Source organism: Corylus avellana, chromosome 9, assembly GCF_965113065.1.
Source record: "Corylus avellana chromosome 9, dhCorAvel1.hap1.2, whole genome shotgun sequence".
NCBI lineage: Eukaryota > Viridiplantae > Streptophyta > Magnoliopsida > Fagales > Betulaceae > Corylus > Corylus avellana.
This window is the reverse complement of record NC_142498.1, coordinates 3,894,847-3,913,070: the sequence shown is the minus strand read 5'-3', so window position 1 is coordinate 3,913,070 and position 18,224 is coordinate 3,894,847. Positions and strand designations below refer to the sequence as shown.

Below are 18,224 nucleotides of genomic sequence, written 5' to 3'. Positions count from 1 at the left end.
TAACTGTTTCCTTGATTACCTTGGGCTGTCTTTGGCAATGGAATTGAAAAGAGAATGAAACGGTACTGTAATAAATTTAATTAATATAAGAAGAAGAAAAAAGGTAAGAATATTTTGCATAAAAAAATGAAAAAAAATTTATTTTGTAGTGATTTTTTAATTTAAATAGTAATAAAAAATGATTGATGTGACGTAAAAAGTAAGAATGTTATAGTTGATTTTGAGAAGAATTTTTAAAAATTTTGAGTCCGGTCGGGTCCTGTCCTTTGCCAAACACAGCCCAATTTCTTCCTTATTAGCAACGACGGAAAACAACCAGCGAACACCAAGATGGATTCCAACAACCTCTATGACGGGCGATTGGCTGCCGGTGGCAGATTTTGACAAACTCTGATCGACTTCGAGGCGGCCAATGAAGGAGTGAAGAATGAACTATGAGATAGAGTACGCATAAAAAGGAGAAGTTCAAACTTAAAAAAGATACATGGTGGTCGCAGAAGATACATGTAGCATGCATAGGCTGGCATTTCTTTTTTTTCTTTTTTTTTTTTTTTTAATTATTTTCTTTCTTTAAGAACTGCATGCACAGAAGAAAATGCAAAGCTTGAGATCTGTTTTCCCTTTTATTTTCCTCAATTTTCTTGGCGACCAAACATACCGTGAGAGAAGTTAGAGGATTCATAATAATTGAAAATTTGTTATATTCGAACTCGTCTTGCAAGCTAAAAGTGCGACTTTAAATAAATACATTAACAACGTTAAAACTTACTAAGGAATTCAAAATCCGTGGGAGCATTATTTCTACGGAACAACGTTATTAAAACTTGCTAAAAAACAAATACAACAACAACAACATCAGCTCCCCTCCCCCGGCCACTTGATAAACTAATTATTAATATGTACTCTTCAAGCCCTGCACATTAAAACAGAATCATTTAATTATGTGAAGAATAATAACACAAAATAATTGGTTCATTTCTCTCTCTCAGCCATTAAAGTTGACTATCTAGGTTTATGCATGTGGTGATATCTTCGGCTTTCTCTCTCTCTCTCTCTCTCTCTCTCTCTCTCACTTCTCAGCCTCTAAAGATGTCAACGTTGATGTCACATCTTGACTCAAGCTTTAGACTTAGTACTATTATTTGGTTTTGAAAATTACATAAATTTTAGTTTTACACACTAATATTGATTCTTTTTTCTTTTCTCTTTTTACTTTAAGAAAAAAAGAATCTGAAAACTAAAATATTAAGATAAACTAAAAGTGAAAAAAGATGTTTCATAGGAAAGTTTCGTAGAAAAAAAAAAAATTGTTTTATAATAATTTTATTTATTTAAATAGTAATAAAAAATAATTGATTTAACGTAAAAAGTAAAAAAATTAGAATTAATTTTGAGATAAATAGTGTAAGATATATATTTCTTTTTCGAGTTTTGGGTGTTTGAAAAGATCGGATTCAAAAGTAGCTCAGAGAAAGTCAAAGAAATTAAGCTAAAAGAGGTGGAAGAGAATCAGATTTTGTCCTTTTGGAACATTCTTCGTACGTGTCACTTCGTTCAGTGTAAAATAGTAAAATAATTTGTGAAAAATGATTGAAGTACACATAAATTAATTAATTACTAAAAAAAACTTGATAAATTAATTACTAAAAATCTGGGAGGTTTGACATTTATTTTCTTTCTTTTTCCAGTTCATACTCATACACCTAATCTCAAATGGGTTTGAAAGAGGGAGAGATTTTGACAGAGGAAGCAGGATTTGAAGAAGATTTGTTAAATTGAGAAAGAGAAATGAAAGAGACTCACGGGATGAATTGTATGTTGATAAATGTAGCAGAAGCGTCGGCGATCATCCCAAATGCACCGGTGGAAAGAACGATGGTAACATCTTCCCGGGAAGGCCTAGAGGCGGAAGTCAGTGCACGATCGACAATCTTTACATGAATTATCCGGTCTGGAATGCAAGTTGTGGGATCAGAAGCGCTTATGCACTGCACCGAGTACAGTCTCCCACAGGCCTCGCCGTTGTCCCATATTTCCTCGCCGGCCGACCCGAACAGTTCGCTCGACGGGAACTGCGCCTCATCGCTTCCGTGGCAGGCAGTTGCTGTAAAATAAGGAATTTGTCAAAGAAGATATTATAAGAAGAAAAAGAAAATGACCCTTTTTGTTTCCGATCACGTACGTGAGAATGGAGCATCGTACTGAGCTGCGGTGCCAATATCTGCATTGGAAAGAGCAGCAAGGTTCACCAGTACTAGGAGCAGTAGATGGAAGAGCTGAGGATTAATAGATCTTTTAGAAATGCCTGCAAAATCAGAGTATCATGAGAATATGCTCTTACATTTGTTTTATTAAAATATGTAAGCATGCATATCTCTAAAAGAATATAATCACAGAGAGAGAGAGAGAGAGAGAGAGACCATAATTTTGTTCTGGAGCTCTTTCCATAGCTACCCGATAAGACTAAGACCTACACAGATATAGTCAGATGGAGAAAAACTCAGACAAACTAGGCAAGGAGCAGAGAAGTTTTGCTGTGGAATGGTTTAGATAGAAGCAGCTTGCGGTTGCCTTGCCTATATATATATATATCTCCTTTTGTAGCATTAATTGGGTGTGTTTGTTGTTTGTTGTTTGGTTCATTTTCTTTTTGTTATATATATGTATTGTTATTTCTTGCTTGTTAAGCTAAAGGAGCCTACCCAATCTGAAATTGAATAGGTGCCGTTCATCGTCATCCGAGAGGATTTGGCATGTGTAGGTGCATGCGAGTATACGTTGCCGTACGTGCTTGCACAATTTGACCTAAACATCAATAAAAATCAATATAAAGAGTCAATAAAAATCAAAGAACAATATAAAGCAGATAAATAAATAAAGATAAAAGGACAGGATGAGTCTGATAGTACTGTTGGCACAAGTTGCATGTAAGAACTTAGAAAAGAGACGTGTTTTGACCGTAAAACAAATCAAGTAGACACAAAAGAAACAAAAAAAAAAAAACAAAAAATTGGAAGAAAAAGGATTAAAATATTATATATAAAGGATCTCGCGTTCGATTGATTATCCTGTCCTATCGCGCAGTTTATTTTGAAAGTTTAAATATATAAAAAATAATAATAATAAATTTGGTTATTTAATTAATATTATAATTTTTTAGCCAACTCAATTTGTTTTTATTAGGTAAAATATTTAACGAAAATTAAAAATAAATTATTGAGATAGAGTTTAAACTCAAAACATTTTCTCTAATACTATATTTAACTTTGATTATTTCAACATTTTAAATTAATAAAAATAATATTTTAACGACTCTTTCTTTTGTTTAAACGAATTGTATAATGTGCTATTTCTGTTTGGCAATCGAAAAGTATACCCATAAATAAGATGGATTTGGCGTAATGTAATTGTATAATATTGTTTGTTGTATTTTTTTTTTTTTCACTAGTCCATATTTAATTAATTTAGATAAAGTCATTTCATACTGAATTTAATTAGGTATATATATATATATATATATAGATTGATTGAAATTCCATGAATGAAATTAAAAGATGTTATGCATTATATATAATTTATGGTAAACTTCCAGAGAACGTTCCATGAGAGAAGTTGTTAAAGTAATTGTATTAATTTGTATGATGCTTTTCATTATAAAAATGCAAGTGGTCTCATAAAGAGCACTTTTTCCATTAGAGGAAAAAGTATATATAGACAAGTCATAATCCAACAGTCTAATTAAACTCTATTTTATTTAATTAAACCATGAAACGAATCAAGCTTCTTAATTTTGAGAAGTCATTTCACTTGAAATAGAATGTGCTATTTTAGAATAAAGTTAAATATTATATTTTTATTCTACAATTATCGAACAATGTTGACGTGGTACTCCAAATCAACCATATATATATATATATAACAAAGATTAATTAAATGATTAGTTAAGAGTATCATTGATTGAATATTTGATAAAATTATAGTATTTAACACTTCTCATCATTTAATGGTCGGAATTTTATTTCACAAAGTGTACATGATATTACGTTGTGAATATGCTCTGATTCAGTGAAAATCCTTTACGCCTTTTACAAATTCTCTAGATCTTCCCTTCTTCTCACCGAAAGTCTCTTGGTTAGTTGATGAAAGGAATGTACTAGCTAGTGGTGGTTGGGATTCTACTAGTGGTGGTTGATGAAAATTAATTCCATTGTTTGATGAAAGGAATGTGCATGATAAAAGAATTTGAGTTTAAGAATGAGTCTCATGAGCCTAGCCTTTATAAAAACCTTGCATGTGCAACTCCATAAAAGAAAAAAAAAATGCTAATTAATTAAGTGGCATAGGTAATTAGAATAATTATTTCTAAAAATTGAGTTGTGATTATGAGTGTATGCTCAAATCATTTCAATTTTTTTTCTCAAAATAATAATAATAATAATAATTTCAATTTTCAACAACTGTAGCTGCATGTATGACACATTAATTACTCTATTATATATTTTGTATTTAAATTTTAACTATACCAAATACAATTCAATTGTACATAATTATAAATATTAAATCATGCAGAAAAATATCAACCTTCTCAAGTGAACACATTGACTTTAATTTTCTCTCAAAATTCTAGAAGCAACAAAGTGATCAGGTTCGGCTCCATAATAAATAAATATTTTATGTCCACTTCAAACCCTGCACATCCGAACAAAAATCTACTGACAAGATCGAAGAACATGCAAGAAAACCTGCCCCATTCCCATTCCCTCTCTTTTCATCATACGTTTAATTCTCATAAACTTTCGTTTATCTTCTTCATTGTGAAAATTTATATTAGCATAATTAAGGAAAATGTAACCATGTCCAGTCATATAGGGCAAAATAGTATAGCGTAATTATGTGAGTTTTTTTATTTTTTATTAGTAATGGAAAAATAGTTACAAAAGATCGAATAACTAGAAAAGGGTAAGCACCCCCCAAGAACAAAGTCCAAACGATAAAGATAATACAAAAAAATAGTAACAAATGGTAAGCAAGTGGTCCATTAATGATTCCGAAAGGCGGTGATAGGTAGCAAGAGGGCAGGGTGATCGAGGAGCCCCATGAGATAATGGCAACAACTTATCTCAAAAGTTTGTTAAATCACCGCTTATCTCAAAAGTTTAAACTGATAAGAAAAAATAAATTTAATCACTTAATCATTACTTTAACACTTCTCCTTATGCGTGAGCTCAATCTTGATTTTAATAAGTAAGGCTCAACACGTGGAATTTAATTGAAATGTGAAGTAAATGATGGAATCAAGGTTTAAACTTATAATATTTGAGTTTGATATATACTATGTTAAATCATCACTTATTCCAAAAAAATTTAAACTGATAAGAAGAGATAAATTAAATTTAATCACTTAATCATAATTTTAACAATGACCGACTATTTTCCTCCTTTCTCACACCTCTCATCACACTCATTTTATAAGGATCAAGCAAAGCCAGTGTTGAAGTCCAAATTCAAATAAGAACAAAATTGAACATTAGCTACAAACCAAATAAGTCTTCACGTCGGCTACCAAAGTGGACTCCAAATTGGAGTAAGAAAACCAATTCAATAAAGGAGTACCAGACCGATCCAAGGCAAATTTCACATGTCTTAAGGTGTGGATTGGCTTCACTGTTGATTACAAATAATTTAGGAGAAATTTCACTCTAAACTCAAGAATTATTGCGTGTTTTGACAAGCATTCCCAAATTTCAAAACATTTCAATTTGAACTCCTAAACTTTCAATTGCAGTCAATTTGAACCTCTCCGTTAGATTGTAAACGTTAAAAGTGAGACAATGACGTTTATACCCTTGACTTTTTTTTTTTTAATAAAATTTCAAATTTACCCTTAATTCCAAAACTTTCTTTTTTAATTTAAAAAAAAAAAAAAAACACAAAAACAAAAACCAAAAACAAAAATCAGAGATATTTTGGTCTTTTTAGGTATTGTCGTTAAAAGTTAACGGCTAAATCTAACAGAGGAGTTCAAATTAACTACAATTGAAAGTTTATAGATTCGAATTAAAAGATTTTAAAGTTTAAAAGCTTGTCAAAATAAGCAGTAATTCAATAGTGTAAAGTGAAGTTTTTCAACAATTTAATAATTTATGGTGCAAATAACTCCACACTCAAACATATGAGGTGGATTGACACGTGGGATGTAGGCAAACAAAGCCTAAACTGAGATCAGACAAACCATGTCGGCCCAAGCCCGTCCACCCTTTGCGTTGTCGCGTTTGTCAATCTTACTTTTTTTTTTGAAAGCAACTTCTGGTTTTATTTCATATAAATGCTTGATCTGTCAATACATTATCTCTAATACATAAAGGAAAACTCCCTAACCAAATTGTCTTCTCCGTGAGAGATAAAGCAAATCTTGCTAGGCAGTGTGCCACTTCATTGGCTTGTCGTGGAACGTATTGGGCCCTCCATTCGTGCAGCCCACTCAAAGACTCAGCTGCTTCCTGAATCACATGCCCGTATTTTCCACCCCGGTTGTCCTCTTGTTGCAGAGCCTGGACTACCAATTTGGCATCTCCCTCCAGGTAAACACGTTCCAGCCCCAGGTGATGACACAAATCAACTGCGCTCAACACAGCTAAAGATTCAGCCCCTTCTGGATCAGTGAGGAACGGTCTTGAGTCACAGAGTACTGCCACGACCTGTCCCACATTGTCTCGAGCTACTGCCCCGAAACCCATTTTTCTGTTTTGGGTATCCAAAGATGCATCCCAATTAATTTTCAGAAAACCTTCAGGTGGTTTGCTCCATTTGGGTTCCCTTTCCGTCGGGCTTCCTCTTCCGATGTGTCTGGTGGCCATTGCTGCTTCAAAGCTATCGATTTGCTCTCTTGCTTGTTGTACCACCATTTTGGGATGCTCAAAGTCTCCCCCATGGACCACTGTGTTCCTGCGGAACCAAATGAGTCTTGCTATTACAGCACACAACCGTACTTCATCCTCATCTAGCTTTGATAAAAGGGACTTGAAGATGGTGGTGAACTCCTCTCCTTTACTGGGAAACTTCTGAAGCTTTCGACTACACTCCATCCACACGTCTTGGGCCGAGGGACAGCTCCAGAGAATGTGTCCCGGGGTTTCTATATCTCTTTCACATAGGGGACAAAGTGGGTTGGCAGCAATTTTTCGTTGGTAGAGTTTTTCCTTTGTTGGCAAAATGTTGTGACAAGCCTTCCAAAGAAAAAACCTGAACCACCCTTGGTCCTCTGATTCTCCATATCTTCCCCCAGAAAACCTCATCCCGTGGGCCATTCGACCCAGAACAACGTCCTCGTTCCATGATTTCCTTTCCTAGATGGTAAGCACTCCGAACAGAAAAAATCCCGTTTCGTGTCCCATTCCAAATAAGAGAGTCAGGTTGTCTGCCATTACAGTGAATGATACTGCAAATCCGGTCCACCTCCTCACTACTGAAAAGTTCTCGGAGCAGTGGGATGTTCCACCCGTTTGTCAATCTTACTTGTGGTCGTACCAAAGCATCCCAACGAAGAAAATTGTAGAAATTTATGAGTAATTTAAAATTGGAGAAAAAATGAGAGAATTTTAGGGCTGTTTGATATTAGCATGGTTTGATATTAGACATTTACGTTTATTGATGGGAGTTTTAACGAGGCTTGTGCTCTTATTTCTTGATATTTTTTACAATACAAATTACTCATATTTATAAGAGAAAAGAATGATAAAGATTTGATTACATTTAAACTTAAATGGACAATATTCTTGCAATAAAACATAATCGACCTAATATGGAAAACATTTAAGCTGAATCTTGTTTGGAAATTAAAACAATTGATTTTTTTTTTTTTTTGGCTGATGTGGATTTAGTGTTGCAAGAATCAAATTTTGAGTGTGAGCTCGACCAAGATATCTATTGGTAAAACTCTAATATGTTGATGAAAAAGGTAAGGATCTAGTGTGGCAAAAGAAGCAACTAGAATTTAAACCTAATTAGGTGCAACTAACAACAAAATCAAGGTGTGAGCTTGATATGGTAAAGCTAACAAGAGACAATGACCTACTTATAAAAACAAATTTCCTATGACCCCATTTTTTTAGGATACCTAGATAACGATTTTTTAAGATATTATTTATAGCTATTACATTCTTGGGGATCACCTATTTCCTTTTTTTTTTTTTTTTTTTTAAAAGAAATACTTATTCTTTAATTATAGAGGAATAACTATTTCTAATGATAATGCAACAATGTCATAAGTATCTGTTTGGAATTGCGTTTGATGGGCCTAAAAGTACTTTTAACACTCAAAAGTCTGTTTGAAGAAAAAAGCATGCATTTGGTCAAAAAATTAAAAGCATTTTTAAGGGTCAAAAAAGCCTTAAAAATTGCAAAAAAAAAAAAAACACTTTTGACAAAAACGTTTTTTCCCAAAAACTCATTTTGATTTAAAAACTATATTTTTCAAATGCAATTCCAAACACGCTCTAAGTTGATAAAGAATAAAAAAATTAAAATAATGAGCATCAATTTAGTAATTTTTTTTTACATACTACTTCAAAATTGAAAAGAAATTATTTTTTGTGGTTGAAAAATACATAAATAATACGAAAAATAACACTTTTTATTTGTTTATTTTCTGGGTTAGATTCTCTTCGGTCTACAAAACTTATGCTTTTTTTCTTTTTCTTTTATTTTTTTATTTTTTTTATTTTTTTTTTATTTTTTATTTTAATATATGCTTTATTCATCTCCTCTGTGGCTGTTGCTCAAATTATTGTACCATATATTTATTCTCAGCCGTTTTCGATCATTTGTGGCTTTTCCTGTGTCCCTTCTTTTCATTTTTGGACATTCTCAACCCTCAAAACACGGAGTAATTCCACATTTGACGCTCTTCATTTACATTCCTGCAAGCGAGCTCTCAACTTGTGCTCTTTTTCTTGAAATTGATCAGTTTCGGAGTGTTGGGTCTCTGTTTTCCTAGATGGGTACTGCTTCTGCTGGGTACCCATTTGGAATTACTGCCCATTCCCATGGAAAAGTTGGTGCTTTGCCTCGCAGAGTGGACTGCTCAAGCTCTAGTTTCCCTCTTAATGTGGAACTTTCAAGAATTAACTTGTACCCTTGTTCCGGTTCCTCCATTACTTCCAAGGTATGCTGAGTTTACTCTCATTTTCTTATTCCTATGCTCTAATCGTCTGTTTGGTTGCCGAGAAACTAAATAAAAGAAGGGAAGGGTAAACGGGAACTTCCATTGTTTTTCTTCTTTTCTTTTATCAAGAAATGTGGTGGTGGCTGGTGGCAGAAGGTACCAAAAGCTCAAGTGTTACAGACATCTATTGTTTTTTTTTTTTTTTTTTTTTTTTTTTTTTCAATTACGAGCTGCACAGAAGAAAATTCTAAGCTTGAAATCTCTTTCCTTTTATTTTCCTCAGATTTTTTGGCGACTAAACATATTGTAAGGGAAGTGGGAAGTTAGAGAATTCGTAATAGTTGAACATTTGTTATTTTCAATTTCTTGAAATGTGTTATGGCATGTGATTCTTGTTTTTGGCATGTTTCAAATCTATTGTGATATGGTTAATTGAAATAACATTATCTTTTACTGAAACACTACTGGGAAGTATTTTTTAACAATTTTTTTTTCCTACAATTGGAAATACTTTATCTGTGAATGAGAAACTGATTCCAGAAGTTGTGGCGGTAGGGAGAAGAAAAAGAAAGAGGGCAAAGCAAAGAAAAAGTAAAATTAGCAGTTTGCAACAAGGAGGCAAAAATTACGTAACCCTTTGTAAATTTAGAGATATTTTAGAGTTGATATTCTAGGATTTGAACCGTCTACTTTGCATACAATTGGAGAATAAATTGATAACGATGTCCAAAATTTCTTTTTCCTGCAAAGTGATAGAAGAATCCTATCCCCCAAAAATCCCAACTCATTACAAGTTGAGCCTAAGACCTCATCTCAGAAGGAGAGAGATACCTCTTGACTGCAAAAGGCCAGTGGTGACAGTGTCTAACGTTGAGCAGAGTGGTTTCTGTTACCTAACATTATCAAATTATGGTGTCCTTGTTTAAATTTATGCTCATTGGCAGGGAGAAAATGGGAATTCAAGCTTATATATATAAGAAGAAGATAATTTCTGGATTTTATTATAACTCACTATGCTTGTTGGCCATCATTGGTTTATCACGTTTTTGCAACCAATGGAGCTTCCTAGCAAACAAATAATCATCTTAAACTTGTATGGACAGAAATTGCCTCCAAACCAGTTTGGAGGAAATTTCCTTCAACCTATTATAATAAGTGAGGAAATTTCCTTCAACCTATTCTAATAAGTGACAAGTGTCATCTCTCACATTTTCTTTAATATTTTAACAGTCATTTATTGTCATTCTACTAATCTAGGAACCCAAATATTAATTTTTTAGAAACTCAAAAATGTTGAATGACACTTGTCACTTATTAGAGTAGGTTGAAGGAAATTTGTGTCCAACTTGTAAGAGTCTTATCGATTTTGAAGAATTTGTGTGAACTAAAGCCTGTTGATTTTCATGTTTACCGACCAAAAATGTGCCTGCACTAGATAGCTTCTAATTGAACAATGTTTCCCTTGAGCATGCCTAAAGGTTCCACCATAGCCAGTAGTAACCAAAATTTTCACACAACACCCTCTGAAACTATAATCATGACTGGCATCATCAATTATTAACCTAGAAAAGTATGGTTTAGCTGTGAAGTTGGTATCCTGGAATTTAAGAACATCTTAAAGGCTACCCGCTATGTCATGTTTTAATACAAAGCTTTTTGAGAAAGCATCATGAACTTTCTTTGGACCTGTAACTGACTTCAGAACTGTCGACAATTCACCAGTTCAGCTTGTCTGAGTATGCACTTTGAGAACATGAATGCTTGCCCTTATGAATAAAATAATTTTCTTGTAGTTCCTCTATGCACTTTTGCTCTTTGGAAAAGTATTGGCAATTTAAATTAAGTTTGGAAGTTCTGTTGCATAATTTGGTTGGATCATGCATCCAGAAATGTTCTTGAAGCCTCAAGAGCCTCAACTAAAATATTTGGGATTTGGTCCATAAAATGTGTTTTTTCATTCTACTCTTTTTAGGATTATACCTTCTATGAAATAATGTCCATCATTTCTCTTAGCTGCAACATGTTATCCTTGTAATGAATTCTACTTGCACCTTGGTCTTCTTTGTGAGCTAGCCTACTCCAATCTAATCCTTCATTATTGTAATTCTACCTTTTTGTGAGTGCTTTCCTTTCTAATTTTATGTATTACTTGTATTATCACTCTAAGCACTGAGCAACTAGCAGTTTGGTCTTCATTGGTGTTAAACCTTACAATTAGATGATCCATATAATCTTTCATTGTTCAATGTTGTGTTATCTGATTCTTCTTGATGCAGGGACTTGTAAGTCGATTAGGTTCTTTGCCCAACATTGATGATTTCTTCTGGGAGAATGTCCCAACACCCATACTTGATGTAGTTGAAAACCCAATCCACTTGAAGAATTTGTCTTCTAAGGTAGTTTTTACAGCATCCAACTCTTTTCCTGTATACGTCGAACTTGTAAGCTCACAGCTACCATACTTACTAAAGAGTGGGACTTGCAGGAACTGAAACAATTAGCGGATGAAATTCGTTTGGAATTATCTTTTATAATGTCAAAAACACAAAAATCCTTTAAATCCAGTTTGTCAGTGGTGGAGCTGACAGTTGCAATACACCATGTTTTCCATGCTCCAGTTGACAAGATATTGTGGGATGATGGGGAACAAGTAAGATCATATTCTATACCTTTTCTTTCAATGGGAGTGCTTGGTTGTTGGCAAAGAGAGAGGGTGAGAGAGCAGAGATTATAGCTTCCGTGTTATATTCTATCTCATGCGATTACTATAACAAGCAAAATGCCGAGATAACAGAAATTAAAGCAATAGACCTTGTGTATATGTGCCTTATCATTTATAAATGAAAGTCTGGTCTGTTATTAGATTAATGCATTTCCTTCTGTGGCAGACACACGCACATAAAATTCTTACAGGAAGGCGGTCCCTCATGCATACAATGCGAGAAAAGAATGGTCTCTCAGGTTTTACATCCCGATTTGAGAGTGATTATGATCCTTTTGGCGCTGGGCATGGTTGTAACAGCATTTCTGCTGGACTTGGTAGTATTTACTTTCCCTATGTTCTATCAACTTCTTGTGACTCACCCACTTGGAAAAGTTTGTTTTTGTTTTCAGCTTTTACTTGCCTTCATACAAATATCTACATGCATGTATCTAGTAATCAGAACTCTCTTTGGATGTTGGTTGATTTGTACATTAGGATGTTCAGCTCATTCATCAAAAAAACATTACGTGTTCAGCTCATCAGTGCAACCTTTGAAGCCTTTTTTTTTTTTTTTTTTTTTTTTTATTTAATAAAAAAAAATTTCATTGGCTCTGCTTTCGTTTATAAAGTTTCAAATTGAATCCAATTGTTTTCATTTTAGGTATGGCGATTGCAAGGGATATAAAAGGGAAGCGGGAACGTATAGTTGCTGTCATCAGCAATGAGACAACTATGGCAGGTCAGGTCTATGAGGCAATGAGTAATGTGGGCTATCTGGACTCTAATATGGTAGTGATTCTAAATGACAGTCGACACTCTTTACACCTAAAGACTGAAGAGGGCCCCAAGACATCCATTAGTGCTCTATCTAGCACTCTAAGCAAGCTCCAGTCAAGTAAATCCTTCCGGAAGTTGAGAGAAGTTGCTAAGGTTTTTCTCTGGTTTTCCTTCTAATTGACTAAACCTGTGGAGGATATCTACTTCAAAATATTTCTAATGAGGATAGGAACATTTTAAACAACAAAAAATATACATATTTTGTGAAGTTAAATACCAGTGGTAGGTTCCCCCCCCCCCCCTCCCTCTCTCTCTCCCCGGACAGGGATCTCCAGAAGCTCCCCTGTCTGAGCAGGGGGACTACCGGGTCACTATTCCCCTATTATTTTCCCTGCCCTCTTCTCTTTGGGCAGGAAATAATAGTCTTACCTCCCACTACCCCCCCCCCCCCCCCCCCCCCCCCCCCCAAAAAAAAGGGATAAAACTCCCTGCTGGTCTCTATGCATGATGATGATCTGGCATGCTTGTGGCACTCTCGGACTGTTAAATTTTCAGAATGGTGGCTTTTCGAGCTGCTCGTGATGAATGTATGAGGGACCTTTTGACTTTTGAATATTACATGTGCTCCTGCCACTGGCATCTTATGCTATACCAGCCCTCCTGCATTTTTCCCCCTTTGATGGTTTTTCACTTAATGGACCTTTGTACCATACTGAGAGATTTGGTATCTTGTCTAATATCACCAAGGATGATTGGAATCTGGGGGAACATTGGGAAATTTTTAGAGTTTCAGGAATTACTTGAGAGGCAATCCTAGTATGAGGGAGTAGTATGCTTAATGAAATGCATTTGAGGCTTGAGGCCTTCTGGTCATATAAGCTTAATGAAAAGCTTTATTTTTGTAGCTCGGTTTGCATGATAAAATTTGGAGAGAAAGAGGAGGCTCGTTCAACATGCGTAGCCTACCAAACACATTTTGTTATATATGTTGAAAAATATACCATACTGACCAAAATACCCATGTACACCACACTAACCAAATGCCCACATAAAAAAATCCCAACAACCTTTCTAACACTCCCCTTCAAGTTGGAGCATATATAAACCCAGCTTGGAACAAATAAACTCTAATTGATTGTGACACAAATTTTCTAAATGTGTCAGCTAACTGGTCTCTTGATTGCACAAATGGTCTAAATATATCTCCATTGAGTATCTTATTTCAAATGAAATGACAATCAACCTCAATGTACTTGGTTCTTTCATGGAAAACCTGGTTAGATGCAATATATGATACAACTTTATTGTCACATAACAATCAGATATGAGTAGGAGCTGAAAATCCAATCTATTGAAGAAAATGTTGTAGCCATGTCAATTCATTAGTGGTATGAGCCATTGCCTTGTACTCTACTTCAACACTAGATTGTGCCACCACTGTCTGTTTCTTACTCTTCCAAGTGACTAGATTGCCACCTAAGAATGTACAATATTGTGTAGTGGATCATCTATTGGAGGGAGAACCCGCCCAATCTGCATCAGTAAAACCTTATACGTTGAAATGTCCATTGGGTCTATACAGTATCCCAATACCATGAGCTCTCTTCATAAATGGATGGGTGACTGCTTCCCAATGTGAAACCTTAGTAGCCTCAAAGAACCAACTAAAAACACTAACTGCGTATGAAATATCTGGCCCGGTAATAGTAAGATAATTTAACTTTCCAACTAAACGATGATACCTGCCAGGGTCCTCAAACAATTCTCCTTCATCCTTCAATTCTCTCTAATTAGGATCCATTGGAACCTCAACAAGACGAGTTCCTAAAATACCCGTCTCTTGTAACAAATCAAGTACATACTTTTTTTTGACATAAATTAATATCTGTCCGAGATCTAGCAACTTCAATACCCAGAAAATATCGAAGTTGGCCCAAATCCTTTGTATGAAACCTTGCTGCAAAAATTGTTTCAATCGAGCAATGCTTCTTGAATCATGTGTAATCACAACATCCGCATATACGACAAGGCGATTGAAATATTGAATGATTTGTCTAACATCTATGGAGACCAAATTCCAATACCTCCTCAGAGAAATTTCCAAACCATGCCCTCAGTGAAATTATGTACACCAATCTGACCAAAATACCCATATAACAAAATCCCAACAACTCTCCTAACAATTTTATTGGGGCCTTTTGGAAATTTGAAAGTTCTGTTGCAATAGTTTGCTTGTGTTGGTAGTGGTATGCACGAATTTATAATATTTGTCTTGAGCTGAAATTATGTATCTTAGTACTGTCATAAAAGTAATATTTGCTTCTGGTCAGGGTGTTACTAAAAAAATTGGTAGGGGTATGCATGAATTAGCAGCCAAAGTTGACGAGTATGCACGTGGTATGATGGGTCCGCTGGGGGCAACTCTTTTTGAAGAACTTGGGTTATATTACATTGGCCCTGTTGATGGACATAACATTGAAGACCTGATTTGTGTTTTGCGCGAAGTAGCATCTCTGGATTCAATGGGTCCTGTGTTGGTTCATGTGATAACAGAAGAAAATCGGGAACCAGAAAATAGTCAAAAGAGTGAAATAGCAGGCAGGCCACTTGAAGGTATCTTCATTAGTCTTTATTCCCTTGCTGGTGTCTGTTTCATAATCTTTTTTTATTTTTCTGCAGTAACTCATGAGATTTGTGAGTCTGTTAGTATATTATAGCTTAACTTGGCATAGCTCACTTTGGTTTTGTTTGCTGAGCTGTTGCTCGCTCTTGGCTTAGGACTTAGGCGAGCATAGGAAATATTTTCCCTGGTGTTTAGAGCTTGGGACATGTTAAGCGTGTTCAAGTCTACAAATTGAAGTCTAGTTTTATTTCAACATAGGATCAATCATCTATAAGTCTGTACTCTGTACCTTCAGTTTACTGTGAAGATGGCGTTGGGTGAATATACTATCCTTAATGTAGTCCTAGAGTTCTACTAGGAATCAAGCCAAATAGGAACTGCACTACCCAGCTCCTCCGTGGTTTGCATTTTGGACTCAGGTTTGGTCAGATGCATATTGAGTACCAAGTAGCGGGAGCTAAACACCCCTTCTGTCACCTATATGCAGCAGAGGGTGACCGATGACAAAGTTCTTTCCTGGTGTTACTGTTTCTTTATATACTAAACGAAAATGTCATCGTCAGTTCGGTTTAACATTTTGATTGATTTCCCTTTCTCACACTTTGCAGATTCAAGTAATTCTGATTCATTACCGTCTAGGATTCACTCATTGACGTATAGTGATTGCTTTGGGGAGGCTTTAGTTGCGGAGGCAATGAAGGATAAAGATATTGTGACAGTTCATGCAGGAAAGCAAATGGAACCATCGCTTCAACTATTTCAGGCAAAATTTCCAGACAAGTTTTTTGACATGGGAATTGCAGAGCAACATGCAGTTACATTTTCTGCTGGTTTGTCCTGCGGTGGATTGAAGCCATTTTGCATAATCCCTTCCACTTTTCTACAGAGAGCTTATGATCAGGTTCTCTCTCTCTCTAAACTTCATATGGTTCCACTTGTTTCAGATAAAGAAGAGATTTTTGTTCATTCATTCTTCGGGTGTTTGGCTTGAACAAGGAGATATATACATTCTTAAGTCACTAAAAGTGTTTTTCTTTATGTTTCTTTAGGTGGTCCATGATGTAGATCGGCAAAGAATTCCAGTCCGTTTTGTCATTACTAGTGCAGGACTTGTAGGGTCTGATGGCCCAATGCAGTGTGGAGCATTTGATATAACATTCATGTCATGCTTGCCAAATATGATAGTCATGGCACCATCCAATGAGGATGAGCTTGTCCACATGGTGGCCACTGCAGCCCAGGTTGACGATCGACCTATTTGCTTCCGGTATCCTAGGGGTGCCGTTGTACAGGAAGACTACAGTATATGCTGTGGGATTCCCATAGAGGTAAGCCCTTGGTGCCTCACAATTTTTGCTTATATTTACTTTGAAAAATGTCTCAACTATTATTGCTCAGAAAAGGTTTACCACTAGTTACCTATATTTTGGTTAAAACTAATTACATGTTCATCATCCCATTCTTCTTTATTGGCGTAAAAACTCAACTTGTTTATGGCTCGTTTGTCCACATTGTATTCTAGAGCAGATTGGAAAAGGGAAAGTTCTTGCAGAGGGCAAAGATGTTGCTTTGCTCGGCTATGGGGCAATGGTTCAGAATTGTCTTAAGGCTCGGTCCCTTCTTTCAACGCTTGGCCTTGAGGTAACAGTGGCTGATGCAAGATTCTGCAAGCCCCTAGACATCAAGCTTCTCAGGCAGCTTTGTCAAAACCATGCATTTCTGATCACAGTTGAGGAAGGCTCCATTGGAGGATTTGCATCCCATGTTGCGCAGTTTATTGCACTCGACGGACAACTCGATGGAAGAATTAAGGTAACAATTTTAGCCACATCGTATTGTGATCTCCAAAGAGCAACTCTTCTCAAATTTTTTTTTTTTTTCCGAATTCTTTAAAAGTGGGTGTAGATGATGATTACTACATTTTCCTTGTTGAGAGAGAGAGAAGTTTGCACTCAGGTTATATGTTTCTTGGACTTGGTTTCCTGGAGGGAGAAGAGAGAGAGGAGAGAGGGGGGTTCATCAAAATCTGTTTGTAGTAACTATGCTAATTTGTGAATTCTATTTTCAGTTGTAGTAGTTAGGGTAAAATATTAGAAATTTACATATGTGAAAGTTGTATATGAGTCCATGTTTTTGCAGGGGATCCAAATCCCCAACAATTTTTGGGTAGAAAATGTGAGAAAGTCCTTATGGAGCCTACCTGCTTTAGTAGGTGCATGAGTTGCTTGAGACTTGCTTAGACAAGTAGACTTTATAGGGGCTCTCTCACATTTAGGTGGCTACGTTGATATTTCCGCTCTGTTTTGCCAATGGATGTATCATGATTTCAGTGTAATACAAATGCGAATGTGACAGTAAGAATTTCTTGTTCAAAATAATCACCCAAGTCTAATCCTTTTTTTTTTTTTGTTGTTGTGACATTTCTGGTTCAACTTTTCAAGTGGCGTCCAATTGTTCTACCAGACAACTACATAGAGCACGCATCAGCAGATGAACAGCTTAATCTTGCTGGGTTGACCGGACATCACATAGCTGCAACCGCGTTAAGTCTGCTTGGCCGCAATCGGGAAGCCCTCCTCTTAACATCCTAGAAAGCTCCATTTTTTCAGCCTTGTTGAAATACTATGATAAATTGAAGATCGCCCAGCTGAAGAAAGAATAGGATGAATTCAAAGCAGCATCGAGTGTGCCAAGTTTTTGTTATTTCTCTAGTATTCTGTATATCTATAACAATTTGTTAGTATATATCATAATTAAGCTCCAAGTATATGGTAATTGTATAGTACTGATGTAACTACTTGGATACTCTTGTTTGATATCAAGCTACAAGTTGCTTTATTAATCTCTAATCAGTCTTTTGTTGGCTGTTTATTTTGGAGAAACTGTCATCAGATAATCACCAGCACTCTGCCTGGTAATTCATTTGCATCTGATTCCATTTTTTACCAGAAGAATAT

At 35.5% G+C, this 18,224-nt stretch overlaps 1 protein-coding gene across 2 annotated transcripts; it reads left to right on the top strand.

Moving 5' to 3' along the window:
* The first annotated feature begins 8,805 nt into the window (after positions 1 to 8,805).
* Positions 8,806 to 18,141, top strand: DXPS3 (1-deoxy-D-xylulose 5-phosphate synthase 3). 2 transcript variants are annotated; one of them, XM_059604517.2, is made up of 10 exons: positions 8,810 to 9,163; positions 11,440 to 11,559; positions 11,649 to 11,813; positions 12,052 to 12,202; positions 12,529 to 12,797; positions 14,975 to 15,257; positions 15,876 to 16,168; positions 16,317 to 16,595; positions 16,795 to 17,079; positions 17,709 to 18,141. In XM_059604517.2, exons 1-10 carry the CDS (start codon positions 8,996 to 8,998, stop codon positions 17,856 to 17,858), a joined length of 2,163 nt encoding a protein of 720 aa, XP_059460500.1. In that variant the 5' UTR covers positions 8,810 to 8,995; the 3' UTR covers positions 17,859 to 18,141. The 2 variants fall into 2 exon arrangements, with proteins under 2 accessions (XP_059460501.1, XP_059460500.1); XM_059604518.2 differs by lacking the exon at positions 17,709 to 18,141 and having other exon boundaries at positions 8,806 to 9,163; positions 16,790 to 17,001.
* Positions 18,142 to 18,224: the final 83 nt, after the last annotated feature.